We start from the raw sequence: 27,916 nt of genomic DNA, 5'->3' as shown, positions 1-27,916 counted from the left end.
GGAGATTCAACATGTGATCAGAGACAAGACTCCTCGGGATCAAACAAAGAATTTCAAACGTGTGCAGACGGCTGGTGTTCACAGCACAGTGGACAGAGCAATTGTTCTGATCTTGTCTCGAGGTGCAGCAGCTGAAGAGGTGAGCACCACATCTCACAGAAATCCCTGCAGCCAGGAATACTACACTCAGAAGTTAGGTGCCACTGAATGTAATCTGCTCTTTCACTTGATCTTCGTAACTACAGTATGTATGTGTTTTTTTCATTTGATTGGGATTCTCATCTCTCTGTGAAGCACCTTGGCTAACATTTGTCCTTTTTAAATGTACTCAATGAATAAACTGAAATGACTTGGTAGACAGGTGTACACAGGAACATGTTATGTATGTATGGAACAAATTTGACTGGTAATTTCTTTTTTGCAGCTCAGTTCTTGAACTAGATTACCTTATCTTACTTACCATAGTGGTGAGGGGTTGATCGGTTATTTTTCTGTTAAAAGATATCAAATAATGTGATATCTTCTTTTAAAGTCGCTAGGTCATTAGTTACAGAGGAGCAAATAACTTCTAAATTGCTCTATGTTGATCATTCTGGTGCTTTGGGGTCAGAAAAGTTGTCAACAAATAACAAAACAACTTCCTTTTGTTCTCAGAAATGTAACACCTCTTTGCTTCTGTAGATTTAAAACAGAACAGACTGAAGAGCACATAATAATTTTCTAAATGTATCCTTAATAGATCAGTAGATGACAAGAGAATACGGCTCTTTATCAAGAGGTGATGGTTATTCTCAGTTACTGGAGGTTATCAAACATCTGTGAAAAGATCAGAATTTTGTGGAATAATTAAACTGATAATTAACAGGTTTCATTAGTTACAACTAAACCTTAACTTTTTTGTGTTTAGACTGAAAAATATGTAGGATACTCTTTCATTATATATTCAGTGACTGTCTACTTCTACTGTTTGCTTTGTATTGCTGTTAAATTCCTAATAAAAAACCACATACATAAACGACCTACACTATGTATTCTTTCCTCTGCAGAACACACCGTTGATGCTGTTTTTTGTGTCCTCTACCTTCTGCGGCCATCGCTGTGATTTCATGCGTGTAAGCAGTTGTCGGAGAGCTCTGCCGGTGTAAAGTGTTTATGCTGGAGGGAAATGTGATCTATCACCGGCCAGGGCCGTTACCCAGGTGCCTGAGCACAGCCTTGCAGACACATCTCATCTCACCGTCCTTTCTTTTATGATGGACAGCTCAGGGACGGTACTTCAAATTACCTTCCCCTGAAAAAATGCACACATTACCTCCCACACACAAAACAACACTCAGAAGGACGACAGACACAGGCAGTTCCACATCTGCCCGCAGTCAGGATTTTCATACATCACAATTTGTTGGTAATCAAGCAAAGCACGTTGGAAATTGAGGTAAGGATGCGTATCAGAGCAGATCTCTGTTTGAGTAATTATGCAGTTGTGAGAACAAGTTGCCGACTTGATATCCGCACATGCCTCCTTCCTGTGAGGATCCGCAGCAGCTTCCCTCAGATCACAATCAGCTAATCTTCACATAATTAGAGGCGAGAGGCAGCGAGGTTCAGTGACGGGTTTTAATTACATACAACGTCAAGCATGAGAACAGTGGAATTACATTAATCTGGACAATATCTGAGTTGAACAGTACCTGAACAGGTTAAACGTGAGGACGAACATAGGCAGAGCTTTTGTCAGGTTTATTCAACAGGATCATTTTCAGCCATGACAAATCAATACGCACAAATCTCTCTTGAGTCAGTCTTCCAGCCAAAACTTGTATGATTTGAATAAGCGCCATAGTACAGCAGAGTGGGGACTGAAACACAGCACTTCAAGGTAGAGAGGGTGAAAGAGGCTTTTGAGAAGACTCATCAAAGAGAGAGTGAACTCTGAAGAAGGAGCAGAAAATGTGCATAGCCTGTGGGGAATCCATAAAACCATATAATCAAGCATACAATGGTAAAAGCTTCTGAAACAACTGAACTAAAATACTTTTGAGGGTTAAAATAACACATAAAAGTAAATCCTGATGACAGGTTGGCTCCATTATAATAGGTCTTAATACTTTATATATATATATATATATGCTATTTATACATAATCATTATTATCATTAATTACAGGCAATATATTTGCAACGTACACCCAAACTGACTTGCCTCTGTGCGTGAAATCTAAATATAACATGTGTAATACAGTAAAGGTTGAAGTGGTACAGCTGTTAAACTGATCAATATGCAATCACATAGGCGACCAGTTGACGTATTATTAAATGTGCAAATTGACTGTGAAATCATTGACCGTGATTTGACCATTTACAAATATATTGTTCCTCTCTTCTTCTTTCTTTACATTCTTGTTTTGATATGTTGGCAGAGCCGAACAAATTCACCTTTTAAATAACACATATATCCCATCTACATATTGATTCTGTACACACACAGGTTTTTGTATTTGGTTTTCATAACAAATCTTCTAAAGGAAATAAAATTGTTCAAAAGTGCTCTTTTGGGATAAAACAGTCTGAAAGAAATCCTTGATGCTACCATAGCATTTTACAGTAGTTTATGCTATATCAAGGGATAGATCTACATTTTAGGTGACATACCTAAACAATCTTTTTATTTCCTTTAAGGAATAAAAAAATTGTATCGCTTTTTTGTTGAAAGTTAGGCGTGAGGTTCGATACAAGTCTCGTTTCTGTACACAGGGGATAGCTGAGTCAGACTGGATGACAGTTCGTTATGTGCTAAGCTAAGCTAGAGGATTCATACTCGCATACAATCATCCATCCATTATCTATACTGCTTAACCTTTGAGGGTGGCGGAGGAACTGGAGCCAATCCCAGCTGGCACTGAACAGGTCGCCAGTCCATCACAGGGCCAACGTGCAGAGATAAACAACCATTCACTTTCACAGTCACACCTACGGTCAATTAAGAATCTCCTATCAAGCTAGTCCCCAGTCTGCTAGTCTTAGGACTGCTACATACTCACTGTACAGACATGAATGTGGTATTGATCTCGTCATCCAAACTCTTGGCAAGGAAGTCAATACGCACAATGCCCAAAAACGTTAAACTCTTCCTTTAATCATACAACATGCATTTGCTTGTGAGGCTGTTAGTGAATCCTTCTCACAGATTTCCCAAATTTAAACATCCTTTGACACATCGTCTTTGAAAGCAACGGTAAATTGAAAGCTGCCAAACCACACTAGCAAACAGATGCTTTTTTTCGGCCAAAAAACTGAAACTCACTAACTGTTGAAAGAGAGTTTGAGTTTGCATGTGTGATGAAGGTAGTGTTGCCTGAGTGATGATGGTAGTGTTGGCATGTTGGATACATTAGCTACTCGTGTGTTTACACAATTTTCTTCAAAGCTACAAGGAGTCGATAAGTCTGGCACACTAATCATGGTGACAAGACTTCTTCTAGGCAATTTAGAATAAAAGGACATGTTTCCATGTGAAGTAAAATTGGCTTACGTTGGATCTACACCTTAGAGGAGTGAAAGGAGGGACCGTTATACATGTCGGCTCTGAGCCTCGCCCACTCCGTCATCCTCTGGATGGAGCTCTTCTCTCTAGCGAGGATGCGGGTAACCTTCTTCAGCTTCTCCTCGTTCCTCTCCAGGTAGTGGACGCCCTCGTCCAGCAGCAGGCTGAGCTTCTCCTCTCGGCTTTCATCCATGGAAATTTCCTCGCTCAAGCAGGGATTGAAGCGGAAATATGTGTCAGGAGGGAGAAAGGCGTCGAGCATGGTGTGGACCTCTGGGGGAAGCAAGAGAGGTGAAAGTCAGGCCACAAAAACTAAATTAGGAACAGACGATTAACTTTATAATACACACAAACATTCAAACACTGTGTTAACAGTGAACAGGGCATGTAAAGTCAAAGCTTATCTGTCAGTGCCTTGACAGCATTACATGTTCCAGGGCAAGCAATCAGGGCGGAAATGTGTGAGGTTATACAAGTGGAAATGTCTGGCCTGCCTGTCATGGCTGTTTTCATCTGAGAGGTTTAATGTCATCAACATACAAATGCAAACAAACAGCTGCGAGTTGACTGCGAGTCCTGTATGTTCCCACAGCAGCTCAGAGGAATTCTGTTAAAACTGGCTGGAAACTCAGGCAGTTATTCATCTGAAGGTATTATATCAACTTTTACTATTTTATAATCAATCATCAGTCAAACTGTTTATGTATAGCCCATATTCACAGATCCCAATTTGTCTCATAGGGCTTATCAAGGTGTGGCATCCTCTCTCCCAAACCCTCAACAAGAGACAGAAAAAACTTCCAAAGAAAGCTCCACTAAAACACCTAAGACAAAGACGGAGGCTGGGACGGGGGCGGGAGCTTTGGAAACATTCTCGCTAATCTGCTGTTTCTAAATAACAAAGTGCTTTGAAAAAGGCAAGGGAGAGTTTAATCCCAAATACAGGAGTAGCAGGCACAGAGAAGCATCTAGGTCACACACTGTACCACAGCAGCAACAGCAGGGAGGAGACCGAGCCGAATTTAGGCACAGCAGAGGTGTCCGTGTCCAGAGGTGATAAGGGGACGGAAGAGGCTGTTGCCACTGCAAAGGGCCACAATGGGACGTATCCAGAACAGAATTGTCTGCACTAATGTGGATCAACTTTCAGTGTTGGCTCTTAAAATGACCCTTGATAATTTTCTCTTTTCGAATTTGCTCCTTTACTTTCTTCCTGCACTAATGACATCAAAACCTCATTCATACTCTCATGCAATAACATAATTTATCCGGTCATAATGTGCAATGATTTAATCTTCAGTAGCAGAAAAAAATATATAAACCAGAATCCACATTGAATAACTAAAATTACACTCCTGCAGTTGTAGGCCCGCCATCGTCCAGTGCAGATTCTATCAATATACGTGTTTTTCCCCAGACTCATATGAGACCATTGGGACCTTTGACCACTGACATACTCATTTTTAAGTCTAAGTAACAACTGCTCAAAATTTGAAGAAATTCTTTAAAGCAGACTTGAGAAATGTTCAACAGGCCAACAATATGATTTGTAAGGCGACCTTGACCTTTGACCTCCACATTCAAATCAGGTCATCCTTGAGTCCAAGTTGATCTTTGTACAAGATTTAGAGAAATTCCCTAAAGGCGTTCTTAAGATAACAATAAAAAAAGGGAGTAACGCACAAACAACCTATAAACATAAAGACTTCAGCCACTGGCTGTCACCAGCGTGCTGGCATAAAAATTCCAGAGGGTGACATTAGGTTGCATACCATCTATTTACAGACATCCATTCATCAATGTTCTGTGGAGCTCGTTCCTGTTGGAGTTTCATCTCACATGATATGTGATCAGACTGTTTCCCTCAACAAAATACATAGAGTTTCCCTATTTTTGACTACTTTAACGAGGAAACAATAACAATATGATGCATTGAACGCTTACCTATAATGTTGCAGAGCTACTGTACAGTTAATCAGATTAAATCAACCACATAGGAGCTATTTTTGCCGATCTATTAAGGATTTACAAGACACAGCTTATAGAATGATCAATAGTCGACAAGTAGCATCACATGACACATCCTGAATTATAGTCCCTTGTATGAGTGAAGCTCAAGACACAAATGGATCCTAAAATTCCTATAATGCAGCCAAAAGAATGTTTTGTAAGACCCTCTCTTCTTGTTAAACACCCACATCCTCCAACTGCAAAACTCCAGTTAGAACAGGCTTTCCACTAAGAGTTTACAGTGTTCAAGCCCAAACCAAGAAAACCCTGAGGACTTGTTTGTCCTTATTTTCAGTTTGTTTTAGTAACTTCTCCTCATGACAGGTACACTGATCTTTAGGGGGTTATGTTTTCATCTGTCTGTTCTGTCTGTTCTGTCTGTCAGGATCAAAAACGACTGGAAAGATTACCATGGAATTTAGTCGAATGCAATATGGGTCAGGGAACCTTTTGGTGTGGATCCACATCAGGGGGCGTTTCCAGGAATTCAATTTTTTCTTTAATGTTGTGAGATATATTCAACATCTTCCTTGATTTCTCAGAGAATAATTTATGAATCCAGTTGAAAAAAAAATCTGGCATGTTTAAGGGACTGATTTTTATATGTGTGTCTAAATTGGTTTAGATTCACACATAAATCTGGAATGGTGAATTTATATGAGTTTTCATATTGGGACTGTTTCCTTGGTGGAGGTACGGTATGTGGCTTCTTGGTGCCATTCTAGCTAAATGTAAAACCAGTAGTGTGCCCTTTAAGTATATTTTCGAAGGTGTTTACCCAATTTTTTCAACAAAAAGAAAAACTACATTGACTAGTTTTTATCCAATATATATACAGTGCCTTGCATAAGTATTCACCCCCTTTGGACTTTTCTACATTTTGTCATGGTATAACCACAGATTAAAATTTATTTCATCGTGAGTTTATGTAATGGACCAAAACAAAATAGTGCATCATTTGGAAGTGGGGGGAAATATTACATGGATTTCACAATTATTTACAAATAAAAATCTGAAAAGTGTTGAGTGCATATGTATTCAACCCCTTTACTGTGAAACCCCTAACAAAGATCTGGTGCGACCAATTGCATTCACAAGTCACATTTGCAAGTCACATAATTAGTAAATAGGGTCCACCTGTCTGCAATTTAATCTCAGTATAAATACACCTGTTCTGTGACGGACTCAGAGTTTGTTGGAGATCATTACTGAACAAACAGCATCATGAAGACCAAGGAGCTCACCAAACAGGTCAGGGATAAAGTTGTGGAGAAATATGAAGCAGGGTTAGGTTATAAAAAAATATCCAGAGCTTTGAACATCTCTCTGAGCACCATAAAATCCATCATAAGAAAATGGAAAGAATATGGCACAACCGCAAACCTACCAAGAGGAGGCTGTCCACCCAAACTGAAGAGTCGGACAAGGAGAAAATTAATCAGAGAAGCAACCAGGAGGCCCATGGTTACTCTGGAGGAGTTGCAGAGATCCACAGCTGAGGTGGGAGAATCTGTCCACAGGACAACTATTAGTCGTCTACTCCACAAATCTGGCCTTTATGGAAGAGTGGCAAGAAGAAAGTCATTGTTGAAAGGGATCCATAAAAAATCCCATTTGGAGTTTGCCAGAAGCCATGTGGGAGACACAGCAAACATGTGGAAGAAGGTGCTCTGGTCAGATGAGACCAAAATTGAACCTTTTGGCCTCAATGCAAAATACTATGTGTGGCGAAAACCCAACACTGCCCATTACCCTGAGCACACCATCCCAACAGTGAAACATGGTGGTGGTAGCATCATGCTGTGGGGATGCTTCTCTTCAGCAGGTACAGGGAAACTGGTCAGAATAGAGGGAAAGATGGATGGAGCCAAATACAGGGAAATCCTTGAAGAAAATCTGATGCAGTCTGCAAAAGACTTGAGACTGGGGCGGAGGTTCATCTTCCAGCAGGACAATGACCCTAAACATACAGCCAGAGCTACAAAGGAATGGTTTGGATTAAAGAATGTTAATGTCTTAAAATGGCCCAGTCAAAGCCCAAACCTCAATCCAATAGAGAATCTATGGCAAGACTTGAAGATTGCGGTTCACAGACGGTCTCCATCCAATCTGACTGAGCTTCATCTTTTTTGCCAAGAAGAATGGACAAACCTTTCCATCTCTAGATGTGCAAAGCTGGTAGAGACATACCCCAAAAGACTTGCAGCTGTAATTGCAGTGAAAGGGGGTTCTACCAAGTATTGACACAGGGGGGTGAATACTTATGCACCCAACAGATGTCAACTTTTTTGTTCGCATTATTGTTTGTGTCACAATAAAATTTATTTTGCACCTCCAAAGTACTATGCATGTTTTGTTGATCAAACGGGAAAAAGTTTATTTAAGTCTATTTGAATTCCAGTTAGTAACAGTTAGGGATGTCCCGATCCGATATTGATATCGGAAATCAGTCCGATATCAGCCAAAAAAGTGAATATCGGATTTTATCGGACTGAATCTAAAAACTCCGATATAAGCGCTCCGATATAAGCTGTCCATTTACCGCTACAGGACTTCTATAATAGGTGACTCTGGTTTGATCACACTCCAACACAGTAGGTGGTAATGCCCCTTAATTAACGTTGGTGCCGGCCGCGGAAGAAGAGCGTCTCTGATCCAGCATGCACAGCCCACGTGATCACAACAACGACAACGTGTGTGCCTGCAGCAAGGTGTAGTGATGTCGGCTGTGTGGAAGTATTTCGCTCAATTGGATAGACCTACAACCAATCAGAGCAACGTAGTATGTGACGTATGCTAAGCAACGCATTGTGAGTTATTTACTAACCCGGGTTCACACCGGACGCTTCAGCGCAGCGCCAAGCCTTAAATAACAGCTGGCTCCCATCCACTCCCATGTTAAAACTTTGTGCCGGTCACACCGGAGGCTGAAGCACCGCGAGGCAGCCTTGGCGCAGCGCGGTGCTTCAGCCTCCGGTGTGACCGGCACAAAGCCGTGCAGCGATCTACTGGATCAACGGGTGATATTATTAGCGCTGCCCGGTGGTTCAGCGTCGCTTCAGTGTCCCTTGTGAACAGCCAAGCGCCGGGGCGATAGGGATTAGCGCGGTGCTCTGGCGTCGCCTCCACGTTCTGTGTTCCTCTTTCAAAATGAATGCGCTGTCGATGTCTTCTAAAACAGACTCAATGGCAGCATCTACACATCTCAGCTCGCCAGCGGCAGGCATGTTTGTTGAAAACGAATTCAACCCGAGGGCACTTTGGTGACGTGGTTGATTACGTCACCGTTGATCATCTGTCAATCATCGTATAAAGCCCGCCCTGACAATCTGATTGGCCCAGTCCGGCCATAATTTTTTCCCAATGGAGCGACCCCAGACCGCCCGACCAAATCTGTTGTGGGCGGGGCTAAATTCGTCTGGCATCCAGGCTATGACAAACTACCACGGGACAGCAAAAAGGCAATGGCCATAACAGAAAAGATAGCCCAGTTTATTGTGCTTGATGACCAGCCCCTGTCGGTGGTGAGTAATGTCGGGTTTAAACGCTTAATGGAGCACCTCGAACCTCGCTACATTATTCCTATAGTTTTTGTTGTTTTTGTCCCTGCCCACAGTTGTTTCCAACATATGCTGACAGTAGAAAAATAACTGAAGTGAACTTGAATTGTTTGCACTTTAAAATTTAATTTATTCTATTCAATTGTATAATGATGTTGGTAACCAGTGGTTATTTTGCACTTTAAATATAACATTTTGTTTTCATTGGATTTGTTGAGGTAATACTCTTATGTTGAAGGTTAAAATTTATGTAACCAATTGGTTAATAATACATGGGTCAGTTTTTCCTATACCTACTGTTGCTGACTATTGTTTTCTGTTATATCACTACAACATCAGTAACAGTAACATCACTTTATCAAGCCTTTTCTAACATTCCACACAACAAAATAAGGAATAAATATATGTATGATTTGTGCCTATATCGTATCGTATTGATATCGGTATCGGCCAATACTCAAGGCTACAATATCGGTATCGTATCGGAAGTGAAAAAGTTGTATCGGGACATCCCTAGTAACAGTACATAATGGGAAAAAGTCCAAGGGGGGTGAATACTTATGCAAGGCACTGTACATTGTGTACTTTTAGAAGGCAGACAATAAAGACTCAACCAAGATAAAGTTAGGTCAGTCTGATATGGATTTGTGAAACTCTAGATTACTTAATGCATCTTTGAGACCCTGCAGTCACTTACCCTCAGTGTCGGTGGCGCTGCTGATGACATTGGTGAGTTTGGTTTTCAGACTGGTGTAAGTGGTGTTGTTCTTGCCAGGGTTTTCAAAGCGACCTGTGCCGAGCGAGACCACACACTCCAAGGGCGTGTTAGGCCACAAACACTTGCACTCATGGACTGCCAGTGCTGTGGGGTTGTTAATCAGCAGACCTCCATCCTGTGCACAAAACAGAAGAAGTGCCATGTTAGAGAGTACATTAAAAGGCTTTGAATGGTGCTTTATGCCAAGACCACAGTCCTGGTGAAACAAATTAATTGGCATATGAAGCCTAAAACCTTTCTTGGATTTGAACATTCGACGGATGACATTTTTAAAGAGCGTCTGACAAAACAGCTCAATGTGCGGTTCCAGAGCAGCTTGTAAGTCTACAAAGCACAGAGCTAAATTGTTGTTTTTTTCATCCCCTCACATTTTCAGTAAGACAGGCTTTGATATCAAACAACCACCCAGGAGTGCTTTTGCTTTGGATCCATAGTGTACCCAAGGCGATGGGGGAGTGTTGAATAGGCATGAGGCTGAGGGGCCGCAGGGCTGCGAGCTGGCAGCAGGATCAAACACACAGGGGCCAGTCCTCATTAAAGAGGCCAGGCTGGGGGTGTGGGAGCTGCGGGGCCCCAAGGGTCTCGGGACACTCCAGGGGGACGACTCGAGTGCTTGTTTATTTGAGTGCGAGTCTGCATGGTTGATCGAAAGCGAATGCCTGCTTAGAGTCAATGCATACAATAATGTGGGTTTGTGTTTCTGGCAGCGCATGTCACATGGATTCATACACGCTGAGGCTTGGGGCAGGAGGGGGAGGGAACATCCCATGTTTACAGTGCGCTTCAGCAGTGTTGCAGCCAAACGACCATTCTATAGAAATATATGAGAGCACACAGCGTGATGGAAAATATAAAGGGCTGCCTATAGAGGCAAAGGTCTGCTAATCATCTGGGGAGATGGACTGCAAAATTGTATCATCAACCCAAAGACCAGGAAAATAAATTGCAAAAGAGATTGGGTATTGTGGTTAGACTGGAGGCACTGCATCAAGTAATAGCTCAGATAATCGCAGATGCTTTTTGAATGACTTGTCACTTTTGATATTGCAGTTCGATATGAAAACTATGGCACATTCAAATATTGTTTCAGGCTTCTAAGGGTGAAATGAAATGACCCAAGAATACCTTAGAGGCAGCCATAATAACATGCTAAGGAAAGATGCTATTGTAAACATGCTCACAACTTGATAATACAGTCATAATAAGAATGCTAACATGCTCATGTTTATCAGGTATAATGTTTGCTGTTTATCCATTTTTCATCGACACAGTATATTTACAGCTGATGGAAATGTAAGATTTTCAGGAATTTGGTCAACACTAAAATATTAGATTAGAGTTGAAAGAATTACACGTGATTAAATGGAAATTAATTTGCATCTAATTTAACTGATATATTTTTTGCGTCCTTTTGGTTGTTTATTTACACTTCTGTGCCAATAAACTGAATATGTTTGGGTTCTAGATGATTAGACAGACATTTCTAAACTTTTGGGGACATGTACCTCTGTCTTCGGAAAATTATGAGCGCATTTTCCCCATTTTCTGACATTTTACAAACAAATGACTCGGGGGAAATTAATCAATAATATAAATAATTGTTCGTTGCAGGCCTATCTTGGACACATTTGGTCATGATTCATTAAAAGTCATTAGAATTCATCCTGAGGGGTAAATTGTTGTCTGTACCAAACTGTACGGAATATGGGATGGAAAGTGGGACCTGGATCTGGGCTTTCATCTGTGGCTCCATAATGTGGCTGCAAGAGAACAGTATACATTTTAAAACTTGTTTATGCAGCTCCAGGTTTTTCTAATTGGTGGCTGATAACAAAGCTGGACAACTCAACCAATCAGGATGGTTAGCGCTGCAAGTCTGACTCCAAAGGTTCCCAGGACTTTCATAAATAACTACTCCCTGACTTGGGACCTTTTGCGGAGTAGAAAGATTTACCCAGAACTTTATTCAGACCCTGTTCCCCCGCAAGGAGTCTCAGTTCCTTTCTGTGGTCAAAACGTTGCTTAAGAGAATCGTATTTTTACCCAGAGAATGTATTCTCTGGGTAAAAGACAAACCTGGATGGACAGTCACTGAAATATTTAATGTCTCCAGTCCCTATAAATCAAATTGTCTGATAGAGGAACTTTCTTTAATATGTGAATAAATTATCTTTTTTTGATGATGTATTGAAATGATAATCTAAAAATCCTACATTAACTTTATGGCAAATCTCCTATGAGAGCACCCATCTCACCTGCTAAGATGGAAAAAATATGATTTCACTCTGCCACAAAGGAGTGGCTCATCATTCAGCACCAGAAGCGTGTCTGAACAGTCCAAGAGGAAAATGCCTGGATTGCAGTTGCTCCTAAAAGAGCCTCAGATGGACTTGTAGCACAAAGAGCATCAGATGAACCCAGCTGGAAAGATGTGATCTCTCGGAGCTCTGTGAGGGGCTTCATTTTCTGAACTTAGAAGAAATTACGGCAGCAGTCTGGGCCCAGTTATGGCTCCTTTGTGCTGATAGCTGGGGGCAAGTTTCACAGGCACAGTGACCGGCCTTACGCACAGAGCCCAGCCGTGTAACATTAGAAGCCAACTGCACAATGCTCCTGTGAGCTGGGGAGCTGAATACTATAACTTGTCTCTATTTCAGTGCACCTGCACGAGCAATTCAGAGCCGGTGATTATAGTCGTGCCCTCGGAGGAAAGCCTGGTGTGTGGCAGCGAGGAAGATTTGTGGGGCCACCGGAAGACTGGTGGGATTTCTTTGTGTGCCGCTCAGAACTTTTCCGAGGAATCAATTATTTAGGAGATTCTGCAAGTTTCATCCGTCATCTCCTTCCATCGCTGTCAAGACCAAACAAGATTCCTTGTCAGAGATGGTACCGAACTCAAAAATACAGTGAGACTGAGAACAGTTGGGCAGATGCTGAAGCTGCCGTGGCAGAGCCTGGGCTCTTTAAAGACAAGTTTTCCGTGATATATCTGCACTTGGTCCACTGCCACGTTCTCACTCAAGGGTTTCTTGAGGTCATTGTATGTTTGGATGAGGAGGTTAAAAACATTGATCCACTAAGGACAAACTGCAAGTGAGCTTTGCGAACTACACGGACAAACTTAAGGGGCCTGTCAAATACTCAGCATGACGCAAAGCAAAGGTCACTTCCATTTATAAGGATTAATAGCTGTATTGCCGCCTGTATTTTACAATGCCTCAATCGCACAGTGCAAACTAGAAATACTGCCGAACAACCAGTTCAGTTTCGGTCTCCATAAAATTAGTTCCAGGTCTAATCAGTTAATCAAAGTCTAAGTGAATCTTTGTCTCAAATTTGAAAAGGATTCTTTCGAGATTTGATAACATGTTCACAAGGCAAAAAAAATGTCTGTGAGGTCACAATTCTAATCAGGTCATCCTTGGGTACAAGCAAACGGCGTGCAAGATTAATCAAACTACCTATGGGTGTTCTTCATATCATGTTCACAAGAACAATACACCACCATCACCTTGACCTTCTATTCACTTCATCTTGGAGTCCAAGTGAATGCTTGGACAGAATTTGAAGAAAGTCCCTTGAGGTGTTCTATTCACAAGACCATATACTGTATGTGTTTTGTAAGGTCACAGTGACCTTAACCTTTGACCTGTTACCACCAAATTCTCAACAGTTCAGTCGTCATTTTTACGACAACATTTGTTCCAAATTTGAAGAAATTCCCTAGAGGCATTCTTTAGATATCATCTTCCCAAGAAAGTGACGGAAGGATTGACAGACAACCCGAAAACATAATGCCTCCGGCCACTGGCCATCACTGGCGCTGTGGCATAATACAATGTGGCAACATAGGCAGGGTCCACTCCTGACTGATGTTTAACCCTAGACTCGGAGAGGAAGCACACTTCTGAAATGCCACGTTTGAATTCAGGCTTCCTGAAAGGTTTAATGGTTTCCTCAAATAGGGATCTTGATTCCAGTCAAGCTTGTTTGTTGATACTCTGGAGGATCAGAGCTCATTTGACCTCGCTCTCTTCCTTCAGGGTCTAATGGCGGATTCACAAATGAGCTGCTCACATTTTACTATTCGCAAACAAAGCAAGTTTTTACATAATCAGGTCTCATGCACCTTTGGGAACATATTTCACACTGTCAGATGGCCAATTAAACTGAACCATAATTTTTAAAAGGAACAACTTCAAACAGCGTATTCTGAAGTAAAAACGACTCCTTTATATGAGCCGTCATAAACATAAACAAAATGAAGACGGGCATGATTTATATGTCCCTCGCGCTGCGGTTGTTATTAACTCATGGGAGCTTATCTTCATTGTGCCAGTTTAAGCTGTCTTAAAGCAGGAGTGCTGATTTGAATAGGAACGAGGTGCTATCGTCGTGATCAGTAAAAGTCATTTCACGCCCCAGTGTGTGTCAGCTCCCATTAGCTGGGACAACAAACTTCATCCTCTTCATTTAGACTGCCTCCGCATCTCTCTCCCTCTCTGACCCGTGGGTAAGCTGGAGCGGCGCCTCGTCGGGGAGGTCGTTATGAGTGGCCACGACACAGAGGGGAAAAAAGGAGCGCTCGCTTAAATCTAAAAGAGGCGAGCCCTTAACATGCATCTGGTGTAGCTTTTACATCAGAGCCCCAATGAGCAGCTGTAGTCTTTACAATTTCTTCTTTGGCTACTTTGGCAGAGCATGACTGAGGGGCACTGAGCTCTGTCATGATTTATTAAAAGACGCTGCCAATGACAGTCCCTTCTCTCAAATGAGTAATTAGCGAAGCATCACATATATCACAGACATATAATTATGTCTGTCACAATAGCCACTGTGTTTTCCAGAGACAGCATTCTATCGTTGAAGTAGATAATCAGGCACCATGTATGCACTCTTATGAATTAAAAAAGATATTTGCCAAAAAAACAAGCTTTCTCGGTTGCAATCGATGTGATCAAAAAAATAAATCTTCTCATTGAGTAAGATGAATTAGCAATAAATAGCGTGAAATCCACATGAAAGACCACAACTGTCACCAGTGAAGATGAGACTGACAAAGGTGTCAGTGTGTTGAGTGTCGCTCTCAAGTGGCGGCCGGGTCAAGTTAAAGATCTTCATGCCATATTATGCAATTACGTCGACCACTTCTCCTCTTTGCCTTTTTCTCCTTTATAGGCCCCAAAGGTCACGTTGTGGTTCAAGCCGTCTTCCCATGCTGTCAATAGACGAGGGACCCATGTGTGCAAGTGCCAGCTTTGCCCCCAGGCCGGCAAAGCAATTGAGTTCTACTGCACACAGCTATCTTTTTTCCCACACATTTTTAGAATTCATGACCACACATGTACAGCCATTATTGAAACAATGAGTCATCTCTGACGGCTGAAGCCATTCAGGTTAAACTGCAGCAATTAATGCAAACCCCCTTCACTTATGTTTACTCAGTTTAAATTCCCTTGAGTCATTATCTGCATATTTGACAACTTCATATTAGAAAGCATATTTTTTTCTGTCGATCATAATAATTCCTCTTCTGGACATTAATTTCTCTGCTGTGCCGTTTACCAAAGGCAATTTAACATCCACCTGCATAACAATACATCGCATTTCAAGGTTTAAAACAGCGATTTAATACAAGAAACCTCATCTGGAGCCATGGCAGGGAGAGCAGGGGCAGATCCTGGGGCAGGGCCAGGGGGCTACTGGCCCCATCTGTAATCTGACTAGCCCCTGATTTTCAAAATATATTCCATAATGTGTGGCTTTGCTTGAAGCTACAGAGCTAACGGTCAATATGAAATGACTTAAATGCGCATTTAACTGAATAAGGAATTGTGGACGGATGCTGGACATGTGTAAATTCTGGCTGGACCCTTTTGGCCCTTGATTTATAAAAATCCTAGATCTCCCACTGAGAGAGAGGCCTGTGTGGTGCACTGTGAGCAGGACAGGAAGATGTACAGCAACCAGTCAAAAATAATCAGTGGACTGACCAAATCCCCAAGCAAGTGTTAGTGTATCTGAGAAAACATTTCTGGGCAAAATAACCAAAAGACTGCTCATTCGAGGAAACCGAGTTAATGTGACAATGACAGAATCCGTGTGTATGACTTTATACTCAGGGGACCGAGAGCCCAAGTATGTCTGCAGCAGGGCTCACAAGTTAGAGCGCCGTTCTCCAACAGCCTCCAGGGCCGAGCTCTCAGGGCTTAACTCAGGAGGAGAGAGGGCAGGAATGAGGATGTGGCTCAAAACTCAGCTTTATCTTGTCTGTCACTTCTCTGAATCCACCACCTGTGTAATATATGAACCATAACTTATTATGACGTATTTTCACACACAATCAAACTATTTTTGAGCCATATATTGATTTCCTAGACTGATTAATGACTCATTCACTATCGATATAATAAATGTTGGTTTATTTCTTGCTGTGTGAAGTGTTTCTGCTGAGTGTGAGGCCTTGTTGTGGCTCTCAAGAGCTGCGCTGAGGGTGACTGCCCACTGATCCGACGCTCCCATCAAATGTTGGCAGAAGTGGGCACGAAACATGCGCCCATTCCTCCACAGTGCCTCAGGAGAAGCCATAGCAACCAGGCTTGAAAAAAAAAGTTGGGCCCCCCTCACTATTCCACGCATGCCCCGACATCCATTGTCAAAACGCCTCAAGTCCTCTACTTCTGTGTTCGTTAGAGTAGAGATAACAGAGAAAGCCTTAATGTGGAACATGTGCCTCCTCCCTCCCTTCATCTCCTCTATGTTTCCACTCTTTCTCTCTTGTTCCCTTCCTCGCTTCGGTATCCCCCTCCATGGCTGCGGTTGCAAGTGTGAGACTTTGATAAAACGTGGCTGCTCTGCTTCAAAAGGTCTTGCTCCGAGTTACAATTTCCCCAGTGTACCCAGTGTGAATCTAAGGTTCTGGATCATCGTCAGACAGATTTCTCTTCCAGCAGAATCACAGAACAATCAGAACTTTCTTGAAACGCCGCTTGAGAACTCGGGCATTCGCTCAGCACATGGCATGAAAATTCTCCTGCGCTTTCCCAGCACAAAAGAGTGATTGTTTGGAGCTTAAATTAAGTGGAAAACTCTGTGGGCGTTTGTGGAGAAGAGCGAGATGACTCTCACTTCAGGGAATCCTGACATCACACAGACAGCATGCTATGCTCACGACTGGTTTCAAATAGCCAGTAGATTGAGTCATCAGGCTGGGAGGCATTCTGCATCTGGCCAGAGGTTCACAAGGAGAGGAAAGAAAGTGGCAGAATGCTGCATGAAGTGGTTTATTAAAGGAGTTCATTGTATTGTATATAATGTTCTTTGGCTTTACACTGTTCATTCATATTCAAGTTTAAAAACTGATAAAAATGTCATTTGTGAATACTTGATGAATTAGTATTTGCTTTATCACTGAAATGTAACATTTCCTATTTTGATATCGGAATCTACTCGAAAATCTAATTTCTCGCAAACTAACTGCAACAACAGACGCTTTTGTTTAATTTAATGAAACAGGTTTTTGTCAATTCCTGCATTGCCTTTTTAATTTTAAGTTTCAGTGGCTTTGATGTGGTTTTTTATCTCTAAATATCTTAAATCCAGAATTCAAGATATTTAATTTCTTTGAGCTATGACTTGACAGAAGCAGGAGTTGGAGACACTTGTGCAGTTGATGAAATGTTGTCTCATTCATTACCGCCCCCCCGACTCCATGTAGATATCATTTTATTCTGAATCCATGCAAGAACTTTTATTTGAACATGTTTAGACTGTGTTAAAAGTCTATATTATTTGTAGAAGCAGAACTAAATGAGCGATAGCAGAATATCTTCAGGCAGAGTGAAGAGTGAAAGTGGAAAAAATGAGCTCAAATCACACAGGAATCCTGAGTCACGGCTAGAATACAACAGTCAGGGCTTACTGATCTTTTTTGTATTTTCAATATGTTTTCCATTGTGAAAGCTTCTTTTGAAATACATTTTAATAAAACACCAGAGACTAACTTCACGTCAAGTGTGTTAAATATATTAAACTACTGATGGCGTCTCGGCTTCTCGCAGTATGAGGTTTCCTGCTGGCGGCTGACTAACAGCGGTTGGAATAGCATCGCATAATTAGATTGTCTTTTCCTTCTAAAGCAGATGCAGCAGTCAAACACATGTGTGTGATGAGGGAAGTGCCGCTTTTGGGATAATTAATGCATCTCAGAGCAGAGTGAGCTCTGCAAGATGGCAGGCGGGGGAATCTCCCACCACAGGTAGGTTTCTTCATCAACCAGTCTCTTTCATTCTCTGCTCCTGCACTTCCCCTTTGACCAACACAACCGACACAGCTTCCAATTAAGAGCTTGGGAGCTCGTCTACATGGGATATTGACTTTGAAGCAAACACATGCTCATTCACATGTGTTTGTGCCACACGAGCTATGCACTGTGTTTGTCGGTCTGGGTGCCAAATCTAAGTTCTGAATGTCAAATTCAAGGAGATGTTGAGATCTGGAAGCAACAAGTCAAACCCAAGCTACACCAACAGAATACTTTAACAGAAGTGGAACATGAGCTGCTTTCAGAAAAGCACTGAGGTCGTTTTTTTACATTTTCTGCAAGGGCTATATGTGAGAATGCAAATGTTCGATTAAGTTGTTCTGAACATTTTTTAGATTTTTCAGATAAAATGTCCAGATAATTCTGAGAGAGCCCATATGAGAATACAGGAGGAACATGCTCCAGAAAATTCAGAGTGAGTAAGTTCAATGTGACGTTTCTAATCCATGACAGAAGAAATGAAAAAGAGAAGCCAAACACGTAGAAGACGTTGACAAAGATGTCAAGTTGTAAATCAAGATTTGACAGCATTTGACCAATGTCCTTTCCTCTGCAGAATTTATACCATGTCCTGCCTCCTGCTTTCTCTACCCAGGCAGCACCCCTCACATGAATGTTCCAGAAGACATCTAAGGGAATGGTCACACAAACATTCATGCCAGGCAAATATCGTAGGCTAACGTTCACGAATGTTGACATACATGCAAAGCCATGGTGCAATTAACCAGGCCACAGGAGGCAAATGTTTTTTGTTTGTTTTTATTCTTGTCCTCACTCGTACAGAAGGGGAAGAGGAGGCTAAGGTTAGCTACTGATAAATTCCCATAAGTGTGACCCATGATCTATTATGACTTATTGTTCATGCATTTCCAGTATATTATCTGTGTGTTTTCAATTTCCCTATCAAAGGACTGTGCATCTTCTGTTTAGAGGTAAATATCACCCAGTTGCTTGTTTTCTAATATGTTTCTGATGTCATGTCATACTCCTTCTCCTGCAATCTGCTAAGCCCTTGCTTAAAAGGTAAATAGCCATACGTATTGATCAGTAAAACGGTAGAGTAGACCGGCAGTTTGTTATGTTGCTGAAGGCTAATGTATACCTGTTTACTGGAGATAGATCTGAGTGTGTATCACTGCGACTCTGCCCCTCACTCTCCTGTCAAACCGTAATTGACTGGAAACAAACACTGACAGACGGAAACAGAGATCCTCCCCTCCTTCTGGCTGTGCCAAGGATTTTTCTCACTAGGCTTCTCGAAATCCTTCTAAGTCCACATCAACAGACTGAACAACATGTGCATCAGGCAGACCAACAATAAGCCCAGTATTTCTCAGAAAGAGGACTGCAGAACCATGTGAATGTGAGGGAGGGTGTGAAAACGAGAATGTGAAAGGGAAAAAATAAGCCTGAACAGTTACATTACACTGTAACTGAATTAAATATTCATAGGCTGAGGACTCGCACAGCATTGCAGAAGAAAATTTGTGTTTTGAACAGAACTGAAAATACATTTTCTGAAACTGACAAAACTGTTAATTGGATTTTGGGCTGAGGAACTCAGGTCCAGAATGTCTGATGATAGGTGATGTGGTTCCAGAGATACAGGTCAAAAAGTTACCTCACCGCTGGTTTGAGGGTCTCCAATGATAACTAGGGACTATATAAACACACATACTTAAGGGTCATGACCATTTACTTGGGTATATTGATCATTACCAGGTAAAACAACTCACACCCTGAATCTGTGTGACATCTCATACATTTCTGTGTCAAGGTATGGAGTATCAACTTTCTGTGAAATTTTCCAGATTTAATTAAGATCAGATGAAGGGGTGGGGCCCGGCTGAAATTAGTTATTGTGGAGAACGGTACTGACCTGGTGGAGATCATTGCCCAAGGTGAACTCTTCAAAATACCCAGGAGCTGCTGACGAGGCTCGGATCGCCTGCCAGAGTTGGTGCTGGGAGCCGCCAAGGTAGTGTGAACGCACCCCAGGTAAGAGGTTGTAGTTTCTGAACACGTAAGCTTTCAGTGGCGTGCCCCGGTTCACAATGGTGCTCACTGCTGCCACCTACAGGCAAAGACCATACATACAGTATAATGTGATTGAAGCAGTATTTTACTTAAGTTGGGATGTAAGATGCAGGAACAATTTCTACACCAACACGCTGAAGGATCAATTTAATAACATCTCAGGGGAGTCTGCAGAGAATTAACCCACATACACTTCTCTAGCCATGCAGCCTACAGAGTTTTTAAGTATATTTTCCCGAAAAAAAAAATACAAAACTTAGATCAAGAAAGGAGCTTTCTGTGTAGTATCCCTGCAAACAATATGAGACGAAGTCCCACCCGTCAGCACCAGAACAGTGGAAAGAAAGAGTCAGGTCATCTTACACAGCTCACCTTGGGGCATTCTGCGTTTCTTGAAGTCTCCACCAAGAGTTGAGAACCCATCTTCTCTCTGTGGAATAGAAGAGAGGATGATGCTATTTTCTGGCTTTATGAGTTTTGGTTAGTACGATTACTTGTTACAGAAATCTTTCTGCAAGCTTAAAAAAAATCATCCTGCATATGAGTTAATGGAACTAAAATAATTCTATGATCAGCATAATTAGTTTAACGGACCACTTACATGTGGATTTACCAGAATTATCAACCTTTTTAAGACTTTTCACCATATTTAAACATATAGTGATGGTTTTCATTCTTAAATACACAAATCCAAATTTCCCTACAAGCATATAGTCTACAGGGATTTTCATACATTATAATAATAATGAACTTTTCACACGTGAAAGTTACAATTTTCTTGAATGTCGATCATCTGATTTCATGGGCTAAGGCTATGACACATAACTGACAAATACAAGGCCACACAGACTTAGCAATAAATTATTTTAAACAAAGAGCAGATATGAGGTTTAAGTCAAAGGTCCATCTATTTCTACAATACTGTTTCATATTACTGTATGTTTCGGTTACGTACAATCAATCAGGCATCATGAGTTTCCACATTACTATATTGACATCGTAAAATGACTCTTGATTCAGACAGAAACTTAAGCTTAAATCACAACAACAGTGGAACTGACTTGAGGATGTTCTCCCAAACTGCACTATCATAGAATGCATGGCTCCAGCCCATCTTCACCGTGCCGACAATGACGTTCTGCTTAAAAACGTCTGAGCCCAACTTCCGGTACAGGTCGTCACACTCGTTGAGTGGGATTTGGAACACACCTAACATGAACCCTAGGATAGCACCTGAGGAAAAACATTCAAAGAGGGACAGCGACTAATAAATAAAACAATATACAAAATTACATTTTTGGAAACATGAAGTCTAAAAGCGTCAGTATGTACATCGATGTACGTGGTAATCTTTATAACAAATATGTAAATATAGCTAATTGTTCTGTTATTATTAAGGTGTGGAGTTGATGAAAGGTTAATTCCTTAAATTAATAACAGTTGAGAGTAACATCAACCTTTGATGAGTAACAGATGAGTACAGAATGAGTGAACATGATTATAACAGTGTTGGCAAATGCTTCTCATTTCCTTTGTCTCCCTGATTGAGGATCTTTGATTAGATAAACAAGGTGACACAGAACTGTGTGGGCAGAACTGGGCTCTATACCTGAATGATGTGGGTGATCAAAATGACCAGATGTGGCCCAGATGGGTTTTAAATGTGTGGACAGGATTTGATCTAGCAGGGTAATTACATCGGGCTTTGACAACATTCAGTAAATCTTAGGAATGAAGTACCTCCAACTGTTGACGATTAAGACTGAGAGAACTGAACCGAGGACAAACAGAAACTTCTGGTGATGATTAATGAGCAATGTTCTCTGAAAACAAATCAACATTTCTCAATTTGCTGAACAGAAAAGTAACAGATGATGGGACACTAATCCACAGCACCCCCTTGTGGTAAATTTGCATTCAAATGAAAAGCATACATTGAACTACTGACAAAAAAAAAAAGGTTTCTAGCTCGAACCCCCCCAAAAAAACTTTAAACTATTAAATAAGACTAAATAACTGAGATAAACTTAAATCAGTAGATGAACTCTTTTGTATCACTGTTGGTTTCTATTTAAGATATTTTGGGCATTTATATATATATATATATATATTAGTTGTTGTCCCTCAGTTTTGGCTAATTTTATTTTCTACTCTCTGGTTGTGACTACATTATTTCAACAACTTAATGTCAATTTGATTCATTCATCTGTGTCCAAACAAGTCAAAACAATACACTCTTTATTTCTAAATACGTCCAAGGTCCATCAGTCCCCAATTCTATCAAGCTGCACCAAATGTAATACACTCATAGATAAGTGTTAAAAAAGTTACTTTCAAAATTCCTGAATCCACCCACTGATATGAGATCCGCACAAAGATTTCTGAGTGCTGCTAACTAAAACACAAATGCAGATGAAAACATAACCGCCTTGGTGGAGGTAATAAAATATTAATCATGAAAAATTTTGATAAAAAATATCAATATTGTAATTGTATTCATCATCTAAGCAGCTTAACAATTTGAACCAGCGTTACCCTGCGTGGCCTACATTGACTGCTCAGCAGCAGGGTTGACATTAGAGTGGATATGTTGGTGAGATTGAGGTCAAAAGAAGCACAGAGCACCAAATGGGTCAGTGTGCGATCAGTGCTGTGACTCTGATAATCCCCACACGTACAGAATTAGGGAAGGAGGACAACATACCTGTGCTGACACCACAGATATAATCGAACTGTTTGTAAATGGGTTTGCCGGTCATGGTTTCCAGCTTCTGTAAAGTCTGAAGAGCGAGAAGTCCCCTGAAAGTACAAAGACATACACATACACGCAGAGCCACTTAATAATAAGATGATAACCAGAGCAACAGAACTGGGTTCAAAGAGTGAAATCTGATTCTCAATAAACATAAATCCTTATCTTTTTACAGTTAATATTTCTCAACAGCTCTACTTCACTAACTGAAACTGCCAACAGAGGCCGTGAAATTCTTTTCCGAATATTCTGACAGGACCTCAGCTGGAGTAAAATGCCATTTAGTTCCACTTTGAAAAGGACATCATTGAATTATATCTTACACTAAAGAAAAGAAAGAAAAAGAGCAGAATTTGTACCTCAAACCTCCTCCGTCAATGGAAAGGATCCGAACACCACGACCTTTAACAGGCATCTGATAGCCCACCAGAGCAAGGGCTTCTCTGACTGCTGCCCTCAAGCCTGGGTCACTGGCCTGCTTCAGACGCAGGAGGCAAGGGATGAGCCTCTCCTGAGGAACACACACACACACACACACACCATGGCAAAGGAAAAACAGTCAATCAACCCATCGTGATTATGTGCACACTGAGGGAAAGTGGAGCTGGGAGAGGAAATAATGAGAGCATGGACTTAAGTTTTAGATGGCCAGGCTAGATCGGTTAGTTGATTATTTAATATTGTTGCTTCCTCAGTTAAAATGTATGAATTGATTTTATATGCTGCTGTCTGCACTATCTTCCTTTGTATTTCACAGACAGTCATAGAGCATTCCATATATTCTGCCAGTTTTGTTTTGAGTTTGATAAACTCTCCCTGACAAAACTTTCCCTTTAGCTACATGAACCTACGACGAGAGGAGAGGAGAGGAGAGGAGAGGAGAGGAGAGGAGAGGAGAGGAGAGGAGAGGACTTTATCTTGTCACTTCAGAAACTGGATATTTTTTGGAGCTATAGACATTTTATATTCAGTTTAAGCACCTTTGAGTCAAGCATATAAATAAGCACTGGGTAGATGTAAAACATGAAGCAAGCAATTCTGATCACACATTCAGGATTATCATTTACCAAAGGGAAAACAGTCTTGCCACTGATAGCCACACGGAAATGAAACATATATGGTAAAAATAAAGAGCGACGCGATCAGTAATGTTGATAATATCAAGTCCCTTGGCATCATCTGAGATTCACATCTAAGATTTGATAAACACGTGAATTCATGTGACAATTGACAGATTCCTTCACAGAGACGTTACATCACATGTTATTCAGGTGGAACTCCCAATGTCATGTATATTATTAAAGTTATTTTATAAATAAAAAAATCATTACAGTTAAATTCCATGATACAAGTGTGGTGCAAATCATTAAAAATTATTATTTGGATAAATCAATGACAGCTGGCTTAAAGCACATGCATCACTTTCACTGCTTAAACTCCATCCTAGAGAACACTCAGGATATCGCTGCCTTTCTCAAACTGACTGGACAAGAGAAAGCACATGATACAGTCATTACAAATAATCTAGATGGTGAATATTATTGTGACCTTGACTCAAAGTGTTCGCATGGACTGAATAAGGTGACAGGAGTTAATGTGTCAGAGTACATTTTTCTTCTCACATCATTACTGTGCTATGAATGGAACTCGGGTCAGTCAGTCACCACAATGATGTCCTTTATTTCTGTTGTCATTTGCAAAGCTATGCAAATTATTTTTTCAGTAATACTTTGAGCACAACACTATTCTTGATTTTTCACGGAGGATTAACCTTCCTCACACACGAGTAAATGTCAACTTGTTCTTATTTGTATAAATAGGTGAATACCGCATGAGTTCCTGACGCCATCAAAGATAAGGCGGAGACATAAATAAATGCAACAGTATGCAGTCTGCATGTAGTTGTGTGGCTCTGACAATAAACAGAGCATAACATAAGCTGTTGCCCCAGCTGACAAACTGACATTTTGCCTGGTATGGGAAAATTCCCAAACACAAGCAAAAGGCCAGTATCTGCATTATTCACATTCTACAGCTGTTTAGTAATTCAATCCAAATATAGCACGCTTATGTACGTAGGTGTAAAAAATGTGCTGCGGTAAACACTGTCTTTACAGTGTGAGCTTGTGCCAAATGTAAGAGAGGATACTTGCATTCTAGGAAAAGGGGGAGCAGGGCAGCTCAGATTTCTCACCTTGACAGCAACAACACGAGTCTCTGGAAACTCTAGGAGATGGTAGCTGAGGTCTTCCACTCTGTTGATGTAGACCCTAACATCTGATGCCCTGTGCAGAGCCTGGACCAGACCCCGAGTCCGATTGTCCACACTCACCCTGGCAATAATCTGGAGAATATGTAGCCAGTTAGATTTCAGTGTGACAAATAAAAGCTTGTCCAAATCTCTGCCTACGAAGTGTCTTATTTTGGAAAAATTATGTTTGAGGGAAAATGTATACACTCAGGGAGATGAGTGCATACATTTTCCTCAAACATAGACAGAGAGCATATTTTACATCGTTAGAGTCTGTGTCTGCAAAACAAAGACAGAATGTTTACATATTATTCTATGGCACACCTTTAAGATACTGACAGGACCGGTTACTAAAAGTGTATGCTAACTATCACATTCATATTCATACAAAAGAGAATGATTTAGAAATGAAATGTTACTATGTAATAGACGCACCTTTTCCCTTTGATGTAGAAGCTTCTTGGCTTTCTCCTCTGCGGCCTTCTGCTCCTTACTAACAGTGGCCTCAACCTGTTTCACTGCTGCCTCCTCGGTCTTCCTCTCTGCCACTGCAGCAGTCTTGGACTCTGCTGACCTGAATTTGGGGACCAGGGGAGCAATGTAGCTGCCAACGAAGGCTTGCACAGTGGGCGCCGAGTAGGACAGGTAGTGTCCTAGACCCTTCTTAGAGGAAGGAGGAGTAACTGGAGGAGCAGCGCCTCTTTTATCAGACACTGGAGTGAGGTCAAAGGTTTGTTGTCCCTGAGAGGAAGCAGTGGGACAGTCAACATTGTCCACTTTCTTTTCCTGAGTCTTTGTACTGCTGCCAAAGTATGCGTTGATGTGATGGGACAGGTAGTTGTACGTCTCATCCAGGTTGACTGAAAAGGGGCTGGGATGGAATAGTGCTACGGGTTGTTTGGGAGTCGTGCTCTTGTTCTCCAAGCCTCTCGATGAAGCTTTAGGCTCTTCGTTCTTAACAATGGAAGAACTGGCTTTGACAGGAGGAACCATACGCTTTATTTTTCTCTCCTTAATTTCTCGCCCAGTCACAACTGTGGCAGCGATGGTCGCTGATGTGGAATTGTGAGAATGAGTGGAGGTAGCAGCACTTGCATCACATGCAGCAGCAGTTGAAGGAACAGAGGGACTTGCAGAGGATGAGTTAATAACAGGTTTGGGTATAGTGGTTGTAGAAGGAGGAGCAGCATTATTGGGAGCAGGAGAAGCTGTGATTAAACCCTCCTCAGCTTTTGGCGTTGACTCAACACTGACCTCAGCCTTTTTCAAAGCCTTTGAAGAGTTTGGTTTTAGTCTGGTTAATTTGGAGAGAAGTTGTGAGTGTGTCCCACTCACAGCTTTAGAAACTGTGTCCAGCGTGTTCCTGACCCGAGACATGTGTTGGCTTAGACCAGCCGTCCAACGTGAGGCAGAAGTGTTCAGAGACGGGCTGCTGGTGTGGAGTCCCAGACTTTGTCTAACCTGGTTGGCTTTACAGAGCAACCCTTTACGAGCCCTGCTCCTCTGGTGGTGTGAGCGCTTCCAGATGAGACGACCGGCCTTGTAGCAACCAGGTTGCTGTGCATGAATCCTACAGTGAGAGGTATCAGACAATGGAAGTGATGCTGCATGTCTTTGCCACAACAGATATCCGCTTACTTTCCGCCAGGTGTTTGGAGCACATCTATGAATCATTCTGTCAGGTCATACGAGTTTATGACATCCAGACAAATATAAGGTCTATGCTCCCCCTCCTCATTAACCTGGTGATGAACAACAAAAAAAGTGACATTTAGATGACAAAAAAATATATATATATATATATGATGAAATGAGGTGGCTCTAAGGCTGCTCCTAACTCTTGTCTCTAGGTTTTCAGATAGATAGATAGATAGATAGATACTTCATTGATCCAGAGGGAAATTTAGGCATCCCGTAGCACACAAAACAGACAAACACAAGAGCAGGACAATAATAAACAGTGAAAATAGTTCTAGAATAAGTACACTGCAGTTAGATTGAAGTCTAGCCAAGGAACTATTACAAAGCTGTCACTGTAAATAGGTTTGTGCTAATGGACATATTATAATATAATACAAACCTCAAAAGTATTAGGTGATTGAATGACACAATTAACGGTGGAGTATTGGAGCCAAATATAAATACAGAATTAAAGATATACAACTCAAGCTATATAAAGTTGTGCATTAGACTAACATAGCCTGTCAAATAATGGTAGGTGCAAGTGTTTGTTTTGTTTATGTTTAAAAAGGTAAAAACAGTGCAAGGATAAAACTTACAAAATAAAGCTATTTATAAAAAATCTATTATGATTAATATAGGCATTAATAACCGTTGCTTTTGAACCTCTACGGTAGCTGCACCAAACTGAGAGGTGAACCACCAGCTAACAAACTCAGGGGCAACACATCAGCAGCTAACTGGTAGCTTCGTTCACACACAGTGGAGCAGCTAGTTGAGTTAGCATTCACACAGGCCACACGGAGAGAAATAAATGATACCTGTGTTGTATGTCGTCGTCTCATGAAAGCCGGAAATCAATTAACGCTCAAATTTAGTCGCCATGTTAACGTATCATCAACACGGAGTAAAATAACGTGAAGCAATACTCTGTGTCTTCCGACCTGACTCTTATGTTCAAGCGTGACATCACAACGTCGGT

General features: G+C 41.3%; 1 protein-coding gene across 2 annotated transcripts; it reads right to left on the bottom strand.

Moving 5' to 3' along the window:
• Positions 1–1,603: 1,603 nt before the first annotated feature.
• LOC128444387 (calcium-independent phospholipase A2-gamma) lies at positions 1,604–27,916 on the bottom strand. 2 transcript variants are annotated; one of them, XM_053426861.1, is made up of 10 exons: positions 27,756–27,916; positions 25,690–26,996; positions 25,198–25,347; positions 23,363–23,514; positions 22,956–23,050; positions 21,313–21,484; positions 20,624–20,681; positions 20,094–20,288; positions 9,811–10,006; positions 1,604–3,816 (listed from the first exon to the last, which is right to left on the bottom strand). In XM_053426861.1, the coding sequence occupies exons 2-10, from the start codon at positions 26,926–26,928 to the stop codon at positions 3,539–3,541; spliced, it is 2,535 nt and encodes an 844-aa protein (XP_053282836.1). In that variant the 5' UTR covers positions 26,929–26,996; positions 27,756–27,916; the 3' UTR covers positions 1,604–3,538. The 2 variants fall into 2 exon arrangements, with proteins under 2 accessions (XP_053282836.1, XP_053282837.1); XM_053426862.1 differs by having other exon boundaries at positions 25,690–26,824.

The sequence above is a fragment of the Pleuronectes platessa genome, chromosome 7, assembly GCF_947347685.1.
Source record: "Pleuronectes platessa chromosome 7, fPlePla1.1, whole genome shotgun sequence".
In the NCBI taxonomy this organism is placed as follows: Eukaryota; Metazoa; Chordata; class Actinopteri; order Pleuronectiformes; family Pleuronectidae; genus Pleuronectes; species Pleuronectes platessa.
Note: the sequence above shows the minus strand (reverse complement) of the source record. Positions and strands in the feature narration are given on the sequence as shown.